We start from the raw sequence: 12,966 nt of genomic DNA, 5'->3' as shown, positions 1-12,966 counted from the left end.
GTGAACCCGTTTGCGGGCTAGCCTTAGATCCCTCCTTACCTGCGGGGAGCTTTTGACCCCTTCACTGCCAGGCGCGTCCCCCAAGGTCGCACCCGGGCGCGGCGCACAAGCTCTTCCTGGGGCGATGTGACGCGACGAACACGATCATTATGGCGGTCGTGGGGGTCAAGGCGCCGGTTCGCCTTCCGCTTCCCTCGCCTATAATTGGGGCTCTCGGCCCCTCCGCCGTCTCCATGCTCTTTCGTCTTCCTACCCTCTTCGTCTCCTTGCTGCCATCTCCCAAGCCGCTTTTTCCTCTGCGCCCCTTTCCCTACCAGAGCTCCCGACCCCTTTTCGTTGCCCAGCAATGGCGTCATGGTACCACTCGGACGTGAGCCAGTCGTGCCTGGGGGGTCTCATCAAGCGCGGGCTTCTCTGCCCACGGTCCGCTGCGGAGGAGTAGCTCTTACCTGGCCACGAGGAGTTGCCAGCACTGCACGATGGCTGCGTGGTCTCCTTCACGCACACTCCACCAGAGACTTGGGAGTCCTTTTCCTCTCTCGCCCGTTTGTAACCTCTACTGCAAACTTAGTGCAAGAGCACAAGCGGCTCGAACTGGACGTAGGGACATTCTGCTCGAACCAGTATAAACCCTCGTATCTTTCTTGCACTCCATCCAAGCCAGATGCGCAATCACGAAACTTATTAGTCGGCGGTTCAAGGCGCCGACAAAAGGTTATTCAAACTTTGACGATATTTGAGGGCTTTTTTCTAATGTCAATTCTAACCTAAAAAGCATCTCAACTGTTCATAGTAAATTGGAATAAAGTAAGGGATAGTCATGAGCTGCTAAAATAATCTGTCAGATCCGGAGCCACAGGACTACGTTAATGGTGTACATATATTAGAATAAGAGATAGGACATAACCCACAACTTACACCAGTTGTAATTACTCGTACAAGAGTCAGAACAGAAGGAAACTATCTGAGTAGTACTCGGGTAGAACTCCTAAGCTAGTATTAGGCTAGTATTTCCATGTAACCATATCCTCCAGACTATATAAAGGCGAGCAGTGACCCCTCCAAATCAAGACACATCAATCATCATATAAGACAATACAAACCACCGCACAGGAGGTAGGGTATTACGCATACTGCGTTCCGAACCTGATTAAAGTTTCGTGTTCCTTGCACCTTCGAGTCCTGATCTCGGCGGCACCCCACCTACAATCTTAGGGGTATCACTCAGTATACTTAGATGTTAAATACCAACAACTGACGCGCTAGGTAGAGATGATCAACGAAGATCCTCCGATGAGCTTGATGGCAGTAATCATCGCCTAGCGTTTCTCGGCGACAACAAACCGAGCCGGGACTCGTCAGCAACAAAAACATACAGTCGCCGGGTCGGCTATGCCTCGATCTACAAGGAAATGCTAAGTTCAAAAGATGGAAGCATGACAACTCAGTCCGGCAAATTGACATGTTATGTGCCGAGTCCGACTCGACAAAAACATAGAAGAGAATCTTTCCTTTTCATATTTCTATTTTTTTATTACATCTGCAAGGCGTACTTTTATACACCTAATTATCTTGCTAACTTATGCTTACGTGCATGGATTGGAGCTGCTGTTGTCTACGATTCGGACTGGAGTAAGCTGTTCTAAGCACCTTGACAGCCACGAGCTGCTTGGTCAAGAGATGAGGGCCTGCAGCTGTCCGCAAGAGGAAGTAACGTCGCAGAGCGCGTACACACTCGGCAGCCACGGACCCGCCGACCAGACAATTCTCACCGTCGTCACCAACACCGATCGGTTGGCTGCAGCAGCTAGCCGACTGCTCCAACACGCAGCTGCCGACCTCGAGCGGTTGCTCCTCATCGCATCATGGACAACTGGTTGGGGACAAGTTCCGACTAATTAGCTTCATCAACAAACTATCACGACTCTACCGACAAGCACTACGGTTCGTCGACAATCATCTGCGAATCGAGCTAACTTACTTTTTAATAAATATTTATCAATTAAACACTCCCAAACTCCATAGTTATATTTTTTAGTCTCTACGACTACTTCCGACCATATCAACCATGCTCCCGACTGCCTAGCTGGTCCGCCTACTACAGAGGCAGTCGGGCTGCCCCATGCTTGGGTGCGCTACGCGCGCGATCTGTTTTCTCACCATGGCTCTCTACAAAGCCGTCTAGGAGGGTTAGCACTGACCTTAACTTTCGAGCCTTTGCCTGACCTCATGTTCCTCTAGGAATTCTCGAGTCAACTCATGTGGCTCGAGTCCCAAATCGTGAAATCTCGACTCATCCAGCGTGTTATCTACGTGTAATCCTCGGCGTCGTGGCAAGCCGCTCTCTCCCTGAGTAGTGGTTAGCACGGCTAGGTGCCTAGCGACTAAAAGCAACAGTAGCACAAAGTCCTCTTCGGCGTTTTGTTAAAGGAAAAAGGATTTACACACATGTACATCATGCATCCTTTACAAGTTCGATTTAAATATACAAGTTCGATATATTTACTACATAATGTTTGCCATGTCCTTTTACAGTTCACGATTCAACGACAACTTGACTGACCAAAGACTTAGAGGCTGGCGCCCCCGACTACTCGGTGTACCTTCGGCGACTCGTCTTGTTCCCATGCTCGGGGGCTGGGCGCAACAAGGCTACTCGACATACCTTCGGCGACTCATCTAACTCCCATGCTCGGGGCTGGGTGTAGAAAACAACTCGGCGTATCACTACGCGGAAGCTGAAGAGATTTTCACGGGATAAGATTTGATTTGAGCGGTAATTTAGAGATCCTTTGAGGAAGTTATTTGTTTAACAATCTTTTCAGAGATCTCATTCCGAAAAAAGAGGTTTTTCAAATTTCTGAACCAATTTGCCCATTTTAACCATCAAGTCAATTCTTAATTTTTTCTACAGTGCATGCCACAACCTTTTAGATCCTTTTTCCAAACCTTGGAATTTGAATTCAAGTCTCGAGGGCTGCGGAACACATATCATCATCGGCTTATTTTTTAAATTTTTAGAAGATAAGAGCAACAGATTCAAGACTAATTTTACCCTCCACCTGATTCTTCAATTCAACTCGGAGGCTACTCCACATGGAGTGCGAGTTTCATCACACCCCATATAAGAAGACTTGAAAACTACTCGGGGTTTGAGCACCTCACAGTCTCGATGCAGCTAAGGAAGTACTCGGAAGACACCTTCAAAGTTCGGAAAACTCGAAGATACCTTCAAAAGTACTCGGAAGTCTGGAGTACTCGACTACGAAGAGGTCAGGAGCTTGTCAGACCCGGGACCACAGGACTACGCACATAGTGTACATATATTAGGATAAGGGATAGGACATGATCCGCACCTTACATCAGTTGTAACTACTCGAACAAAAGTCAGAACAGAAGGAAACTACCCGAGTAGTACTCGGATAAGACTCCTAAACTAGTATCGGGCTAGAATTTTTATGTAACCATATCCCCCAGACTATATAAAGCCGGAAAGGAATCTTTCCAAACCAAGACACATCAATCATCATCTAAGCTAATACAAACCACCACACAGGATGTAGGGTATTACATGTACTGCGGTCCAAACATGTCTAATGTTTCGTGTTCCTTGCACCTTCGAGCTACTAATCTCCGCGACACCCCACTTTCAATCTACCACCTCGGGGTATCTCTCGGTGGGCTTGGAGGTTAACACAATATAATCATTCAACTATTAATTATTTAATTGATTATTCATTGTATCTGTTCAAAAAAATTACTCATACTATGGAATTAACCATAAGATGCTTGACTAATTGCCTTGGTCTTGAGAGTTGAAGCAACCATATACGGAAATCATATACTGACCCCACTTATGATTATTTAAATTAGTTATCGAACTCTTTGGTAGAATCACTAACAAAATATTAAACAAGATAAACTACAAACTAATTTCCTACCAACTTCTAGGAATACCTTGAATCGTGAATTATACCAATATAGAAGATTAATTAGGCAACTAGCATGTTTACCCTAGTTGTATACGGAGTATAGCTCAGAATCCAAGTCCATTCCCATAACAATAATTAGTAATGGGCCAAGTTTTCCTTGACGTCTGAGCATGAGAGATTACTCCTAATTTACGCGTTACTGACTTGCTGCTAGCCTGCTACTGCGACTTTCTACTCCTAGTTCATTTTTAAATTAAATTAAAACTGTGCTTAGCCAAGACTATTAAAGCTCATCGGCGTCCGAGCCAACTTAACAAATGCGAGAAATAGTATATTCATTTTTGTCAGAAAGTTCACATGGGACGGTGTTATTTTCGGTCAAACAAGGAGCCCAAGCTGACAAATGCAAGAAATAATATATTCGTACTTACAGAAAGTTCACATGGGACGGCATCTGTTCCGGACTTCCGGTTATTAAAGCTGGTCGACATTCGAACCAAGTTAACGAAAGAGACAAATGACATATTCTGCTAGCTACCGGTTCGAAAGATTTATCTAGGAGTATTTATTCCGACTTCGGCTTCACATGTTTTGTACAAATTAAAGTAATATAGCTTAAAACAGTTTGCAAGTTCAGAGTAGAATAAATAAGAAGCGGGGTGAAATTAGCTTTTTTTAGCTTCACCATCTATCAGTGAAACCACTTTGAAGAAGGTCTCTCAACTTTCTCTAATTCTTTAAGAGAGACTATTTTTTCTGGATTTTAGTTCCAGGTAGAATTTAAGAAACCGTTTTGGAGAAACCTTGGTTTATCTAATTTTAAAACTATTATGTAGAAATTTGCTTGTAGATATCATTCAGCCTAAAAATATAATGTGTTGCTCATACTTTGTGTATTAGCGTGAATATTTTGTTGCTGCTCATAGCAATGCACATGTATGGACTAGTAAGGTAAAAATGGTATATCTTGCCGTTACAAGGGATCCTAAGGTGATTTTCCTACTTCACAAGCGAGGAGACGGTATGCACCTTATAAGTTCTTTTTTTTACTACATGTACTACTCAGGAGTCTATTTCGACTCCTTCTACGATGTGCCCCACATGCGCTGTACGCTGCTAACAGCAGGAGCACTGCCGCGTCGACTCAAGGGGGTGTGTCCACGGCGGCGGGGGTCTTGACCTTGATCAACCATTGGTGTTACGTAGATGCCATCTAGGTTTGAGATTGGTTAGTGAAGACATAAAAAACATTTCATTTCACAAACACTAGACCGACGAAACTCATTCTATTAGCATGCACCGACGTATGCATCTAACCAATATGTCCTGTGGTCCACATGACGAGTACAGAGAGGCGAGAGAGAGCGTGGTAGCCTATACTCTACAGTAGCGTATCCGATTGACTTTGTGGCAGGAACCGGTGAGAGAGAGCAGGGCTATGAAAATTGGCAGGAACCGGTGATTAAGAACCTACCATATCTTCTGTCTATGAAATGGGGGGAGCAGGTGAACCATCATCGGCAAAAGCGCCGCTGTGATCCGCAAATTCAAGAGGAATAAATTTCCTCTCCTAGTCCTCCTCCAAGAGGGTCGCCTTGTCACCTTTAAAACACTGCCTAACAGTATTTTAAGTTTCATGTAATATACTAATGTTAATTGTTAAACTCTCACCGGTCGTTTGTCAAGAATAGACATCAATGGATAGTTCTCCTTCACTCCTCGTTCGATCAAAGATGCGTTTGCAGCTTGGTATTTCCTTGCTATTAACAAATATTGGGCATTTTCCAATGTTCTTAATATGAAAAGCGAGGGAACAATGCTTGCTGGGGGTCGCTGCTTCCAGGCAGGACTCCATTCTACAATGTTCTTAATATGAAAAGCGAGTCTCGCGTCGCTGCTTGCTGGGGGCAATGCGATGGCTACGGACAAGCGAGGGAACAATCCTCGCGCACGGGGCGCGCGCCCCCATCCCATCCGTCCGCCGTGACCGTCCACGACCACGAGGAGGGGCCGGGGGGCAAGGGCGGGGCGGGGCAGGGACCATCGGTGGCCGGGGCTTTGCAGCCAGGACGGACGGCCGGGCACCATCCCTCTCACGCTGGCTCATCACTCCCGCGCACGCAGCTGCCACCACCACGCCGCCCGCACTGCCTCCACCGGCATCTCTCTCTCTCTCTCTCTCTCTCTCTCTCTCTCTCTCTCTCTCTCTCTCTCTCTCTCTCTCTCTCTCTCTCTCTCTCTCTCTCTCTCTCTCTCTCTGAAAAGCGGAGAGAAAAGAAAGCGAGCGGGCAAGAAAAGCTGACCAAAATATTAACTTAGCGATTCTCAGCATATATTGCGGTGTTCTTATATGCAATGGGATAAGAGGTCTCTCCTCAATACCAAAAATTAATATTTCGGTGATTGGAGTTGCTCCAGCAGATTACCAATCCAATCTCTTTTACCTGAAAATTTTGATAGTTGCTACAGCAACCATTATTAAAAATACAAAAATAGTCATTGATAATGGAGAGAGAGTGAGTTTTAGGTGTGAGGTATGAGTAATTTGTTGGAGATGCTCCAAGTATCAAGAGTAGAGTTTATGGTTAATGTTCTATGCTTAAAGCATCTCACAATGCAGAGTGATTAATGCAGGTGGAGTTTTCAAAAAATATTAATGCAGTTGGCTTTTTGGAAAGGACTGAGTAAAACACATTGTTTTTCTACCCTATCAATCCCCGTATTTTGCATGACTAACCTTCTTCCAGCATATTTCAAAATAGCACATATTTTCAAAAAGAGCTTTCAAAACCTAATCAGAGTTTAAAGAAGCTTGCGCTTGGACTGTAGATTTGAATGAAGATCAAGGCTATTGGGCTTAGAGGTGGTAAAAGGTCTAGAAACTTTAAGTTTTAGGTTTAAAAAGAACTAGGTATATATTTTATATATTTTTGAGCTAAGCAAATTGAGTTGGATTGTGAGGAATATTAAGATCATGATCCATTACCACTTCTAATTAGGCTTCCTACGAGTCTAGAATGGTTAAGAAATATGTTTAGGATTTATGGGAATTTAGCGGACTGTGCAGTGGGACCAGCGTATGGGCTACTGAAAAACGTTTTCAATTGTGTACTCACTGCAGTTACCGAGGTCGACTTGCCCGATGCGTGTGATTTTCCATTTTTCAATCTTCTCTTTGTTCCACCACCGCCGGCGGGGCGATCTCCCGCGCGCGACGCCATGGATTTGGCGGTGGGCGCATCGGAGGCTACCATCAAGTCCCTCCTCACAAAGCTAGGCACCCTTCTCGCGGCGGAGTACACCCTGGTCCGGGGTGTGCGCGGCGACATCCAGTTCATCAGAGACGAGCTCGCCAGCATGCAGGCCTTCCTCAGCAACCTCAGCCACAGCAAGGACGGCCACGACGACCAGACGGAGGACTGGATGAAGCAGATCCGCGAAGTCGCCTACGACATCGAGGACTGCGTCGACGACTTCATCCACAGCCTCGACCCCGACCGCCGCGGCGACGACCTATGGTCAATCATCGTCAAGGCCCTGTACGAGCTCCGGACATGGTGGCCGCGCCGCAACATTGCTGCTAAGATTGCTGAACTCAAGGAGCGGGCGCAGCATGTGGGTGAACGGCGCAACAGGTATGGCGTCCCTAATCCAGATCCAGCCAAGAAGAAGAGTAGCATGGGAGGGTATTTTGCCGCTGAGCATCAGGAGATAACACCTCGGCTCGTCGGCATCAGTGAGCCGGTGGGGGTGAATGAAATGACGACGCTTCAGGAGTGGCTCATCTCTGATAAGAAGGAGCTTCGCGTGCTATCCATCTTCGGTTTTGGCGGCGTGGGGAAAACCACAGCCGCCATGGCGCTCTACCGGAAATGCGGGGTTAAGTTTAAGCGCCGGGCAATGGTCACCGTGTCTCATGGCACCGATCCTGATGAAGTCCTCAAGGACATACTGAAGCAAGTCAAGGAGAGTAACGTGCATCAGCAAGGTCAGATCCGTAGCACCGCAAACACCTCGGCGAAGAAGGATCAAGCATCACCAGATCCACAAAGACAAAGCATGATGAGCTTCTTCCAAAAGCACACGAGCAGGTTGAGCCAAATTACGCGGTGCGCGCGTAGTCAAGTGGATGATGGCACAACCTCCAAGGAGCACGAAGCCATAACAAGGGAGCTGCGGGAACACCTGCAAGGAAATAGGTATAACACTACCTTTTACTCAATATTAAAAAGAGATATTAATTCCATTATTCTTACGTGTGTAGTAGCATAATTCCAGTAAGAAATTGCTCTTGCTATTTCTAAATTTAAGTGGGGCTTTTCAGAATTTCTTGACATTAGCTTGGGAGTTTTTCTTAATATTTAGACTGAATTTCAGTGATCGATTTTGTAGAAAATCCTGGACATTATAGGTTGTGGCAAGTAACCACAGGTATTATGGTCTTATGGTTTCACAAAAATCAAACCCCACCATTTATTAAATCTTAAATAACATGACATGTTGTATGCATCTTACACTATTTTCATGTCGGAAATCTATGAAATGTTGAGTTGTTGACTACTTGACTATGATGACCAGTTTAATTAATTTTTTTTGTTTTGGCACTATTGTGTCAAACATGATAAAATTGGCAGAATACAGGTGGGTTATGCCGAATAAAAGACCATATGCATACAACTTAGGATATGTCATATGTGGCTATGTGCCACAAATCATAATACCCGTGACTTCAGTAACTTTGACCTGAAGTTTTCTGATATTTACTCACTTCATCCTCTTTTTGTTTCCTAAATACTCCCTCCATTTCCAAAATGCAGGATGTATTTTGTCTCATTATAACAATCCTTTGACCAAAAGTTACTTTATTAGAAGTAGCTTTTATATATAGCACAATTGATGTCATGTTATTAGATTTGTATTGAAAAGTACGTACTTATAAATATGATTTTGTTTCACATAAATAATAGATTATTAATTGTTGGTCTTGCCCTAATCTACAAAAATATGCCTTACAAAAGGAAATTGAGGGAGTAATTCATTGGAACAATAATCTGTCCACTCAATTAGTCAATTGGTTCTCTGGCATTTTATTCTGTCCACTAGAATCTGTTTTTTTTTTTCATTTTACTTCAAAATCATCTCTTGCACCTGAGATCCATATGGCCAATCCCTATTATCACTTCCCTTGAGAAATTTTCTTAGCTTTTGCTTGGCCTTTTATGTTTTCAACTTTTATTTTAGTTATTCTTAATGCACTAGGATACGGACGAGGGAATTGAAACATGGGGCGCTTTTTTTGCAGAAGTGTCATATTGTGAGAAATGCATGTACAAATTATTTGCTGCGGCATTTTCCTTCCAATTAGCATTAAATGAATTTTCTCATGCAAGCACAAATGTAAATGGTAAAATCTAAATGGAGAGGCGCACGGCCGAAGTGAGACGTGCCCATTCTATGGTATTGAGTAGGTGCATGTTTTCCGATTCACTTTTGAGTACGTCCTCTTCTAAGAAATCCATTGGGTTTCACATTTATTTGCGATTTGCCATCACCATCGTACTCCATTAAATCTGTCACATTCTTTTTCAAAATTTGTTCGAAATGTCATCACCACCCATCTATGCCTGTGCAAGAGTCGTATTCTTTCCAAGCTGCGCCTTGCTTAACTCTCTTCCTACCCCTCACCATTTTTTCCACCGTTGATTATATTGGGTAACATTTGAGGGAAGAACTTGACTATTCGTCCAGGGCGGAGCTTGCCAATAATTGAGGGGACAGTAAGAGGATGACTTAGTGGCAATTAACTGGTGAAATTAACTATTGCTTAAACAAAATTTGGACACGGAGCTCTGCCACTGTATTCATCCATTTTCCTTTGCTCGGAAGTTGATGTGAACTCATGCACAGGATATTGAAATTCGCTTGTTACTGACAGCTGACACAAATCGTACTGATGTATTTTCCTTTTCCTTCATCTCTTGGCAGGTATTTACTATTAATTGACGATGTCTGGTCTTCATCTACATGGCAGACAATTTGGAGCTGCTTGCCAAAAAATGCTGAAGGTAGCAGAGTTATGGTGACCACACGGTTCGAAGCTGTCGCGAACACATCAGTTACTCACCATAAACATTTCCATAAAATGCAAGTTCTGTCCCGGAGTGATGCCCAGAAATTGTTTGAAGAAAGTATGGAAGACAGGCAGCCAGGCCTGAAGGACCGGGTACCTGCAAGAATCTGGGAGATGTGTGGTGGCCTGCCATTGCCCATAGTTACCATGGCAGGTCTTGTGGCATCCAAGCCGCTTACAGAGCAAAATGAATGGATTGAAGTCTGTGATTCCCTGTTTCCACAACCACAAGTATGCCATAAACCTGAGGAATTCATGAGGATTATCAATTACTGCTACACTGCGTTGCCCAGTGATCTCAAGGCTTGTTCTCTGTATCTATGCCTATTCCCCAAGGGGCGCAAGATTAGAAGGAAGCGGCTGATCAGGCGCTGGATAGCAGAAGGTTTTGTTAGTGAGAAGCATGGGTTGAGTGAGGAGGATGTCGCAGAGACGTGCTTTAACCAACTCGTCGATAGGAAGATAATACGGCCCATAGAGCACAGCAGCAATGGGAAGGTAAAGAGATGTCAAGTCCATGACATGGTGCTTGAATACATCATCTCCAAGGCAGGCGAAGAGAATTTTGCCACTGTGGTTGGCGGACAGTGGTCCATGCCAACACGAAGCAACAAGGTCCGCAGGCTGTCCCTCCACAGCACTGACTCCAAGCGTGCCAAGGAAGCAGATCGCATGAACTTGTCTCATGTTCGATCACTGACGGTGTTTGGGAGCCTGGAACACCTGCATTTCAAGTCATTCAAGACTGGAATTGTGCAGGTACTGGACCTTGAAGGCTGCGGGGGTTTTAATGAGAATCGTGTCAGTGTTTCGGACATATGTAAAATGACCTTACTCAGGTACCTCAGCCTCCGTGGAACGGATGTCAGGAAATTACCCTCCAACATTGGGGATCTCAAGTACTTGGAAACCCTGGACGTAAGGGAGACCAAGGTTTGTGAGCTACCTCCATCTGTAGGTCAGCTGGAACGAATCAGTAACATACTTGGCGGAGACAAGGAAACAAGGGCGGCCCTGAAGGTGCCTAGAGAGATCAAGGGAACAGCGAAGACCCTGCACGTGTTGTCAGGGATTGAGATTGCCGAGGGATCAAATACTGCATCTGAACTCAATTATTTTACCGGACTCAGGAAGCTGGCCATTTACAAGCTCCGAACCAGCGATCAGAGTTTGATCTCCAAAAAAAAGAGTGACCAGATGTTGGAGGATTTAATCTCCTCCATCCAGTACCTCAGTGGTTATTATCTCAAAACTCTAGTCATTGATGTCGAGTCATCTGACTTCCTTAGCATGCTGGACGACATGGAGTCCCCTCCAATATACCTGACAGCTCTTGAGCTCTCTGGCAGGTTTGTTGCACTACCAAAATGGCTCCCTGATCTCAGCAATCTTGTTAAATTAGCCCTTTCAGTGACAGCTCTACATACAGATACTTTGAAGCTCCTCAGCAACTTGGGGGCATTGTTTTCCCTCACCTTCTCAGTCTGTGCAGCAAAACATGATCCTGATACAGCATCCATTCTTGGGACCAACAAGTCCAAATACAGAGGCGAGATCTTTGTGCCGGCTGGAGGGTTCCTTAAGCTCAAGCTGCTTCGCATATTCATACCGTTTCTGCCATCACTCAACTTTTCCGCAGGAGCTATGCCAGCAGTCGAAAGGCTTGAACTGCGTTTCAAAAGGTTGGAAGGTCTTCATGGCATGGACAATCTTGAAAGTATCCATGATGTGATCTTGTCTGTTGATGGCCAGGCTGGAGGGACTACCAAGGTGATTCTCGATGAATTGAAAAGAGCACAACATAAATATGCCCTGAATGTTAATGAATAGTATGATCGACTGAAATGCCAACATACCATGGTGTTTCATCGTTCCTACAACATCATTCGACCTCAGATTCGCCATCATACAGTAAAGATGCTGTTCTTGGGCCATTATTCTTGAAGCAAAATCACGCCCAGCTATATGTTTCCTTTAGCTTTTACGTTCATGGTATGCTTGTATGACCCTGTGGTTGACTTTCTCTCAATCTTAGGCTAAACCTAGGGGGTCTTTCCTCAACGGGTCGAGTATTTTTTTTCATTGTATGCTTTAAATTTTGGCAAATGATTTTGTAATTGTGGAACGAGACATTTGTTTTCCTCAACGGGCCATCATTGTCACATGAAGTGCTGTGACATGTCTATAAGATCGTTAAAGGCGATTGAGAGGACTTCGAATTAGTTTGAAACGTACCTCTCGGTATTGTTAAACAGGTGAGCTGCATCAAGCTTCTGTGCGCCTGTCGGCAACAACATCCTGTGATACAAGATCTTATGCGGGCTACCATTGCACATGCAGGAATTCTGGTTGAGATCACTTTGGAGGTACACAGTTCTAGCAGGTGATGACAGTGCAGAAGCATTTCTTAATCCAATATTCTAGTATGACTGGACTTTGCAATTTGAAATTGTTGGCCCAGGTGCAAGGAGTGGATGCGGTTGTTCTCACTGAAGAAAAAGATTTTTAAAAAAGCATTGATTGGGTTATCGTTACGTGCTTGAGAATCGTACTGCAAAGTGCAGTTGGGTCACTGACGTGTGGCCCCGACCCCACACGCCAGTGACCACGCACTACTGCAGACGAGTCCCGTCCAAGGATTGAGGATGGAGGAGAGGGTCTGGCCGACTGCTGGTGTGTTGGAGATAGGGCAGCTGTGGTATGAGCCCCTTTTGGCGGCGCAAGAATGTAGGGAGTGCCAAAACGTGGGTAAAGAGATGGCATTTGCCAAGACGTGGCGCAAAAATGTAGCCAGTGTCAACCCGCGGCTGCAGCTCAGGTTTTGCAACCTGGGGATCCATCATTGCTGCAGCCTCCTTAGAACTGAAATGGAAGTTCAGAGCCTATCCGATTCTCCTGGGATAC

At 45.0% G+C, this 12,966-nt stretch overlaps 1 protein-coding gene across 1 annotated transcript; it reads left to right on the top strand.

Annotated features, from left to right (window-relative positions):
- The first annotated feature begins 7,069 nt into the window (after positions 1-7,069).
- Positions 7,070-12,284, top strand: LOC112877842 (disease resistance protein RPM1-like). The gene is made up of 2 exons (XM_025942214.1): positions 7,070-8,131; positions 9,918-12,284. Exons 1-2 carry the CDS (start codon positions 7,152-7,154, stop codon positions 11,890-11,892), a joined length of 2,955 nt encoding a protein of 984 aa, XP_025797999.1. The 5' UTR covers positions 7,070-7,151; the 3' UTR covers positions 11,893-12,284.
- The last annotated feature ends 682 nt before the right edge of the window (positions 12,285-12,966 follow it).

The sequence above is a fragment of the Panicum hallii genome, chromosome 9 (assembly GCF_002211085.1).
Source record: "Panicum hallii strain FIL2 chromosome 9, PHallii_v3.1, whole genome shotgun sequence".
In the NCBI taxonomy this organism is placed as follows: domain Eukaryota; kingdom Viridiplantae; phylum Streptophyta; class Magnoliopsida; order Poales; family Poaceae; genus Panicum; species Panicum hallii.
Note: the sequence above shows the minus strand (reverse complement) of the source record. Positions and strands in the feature narration are given on the sequence as shown.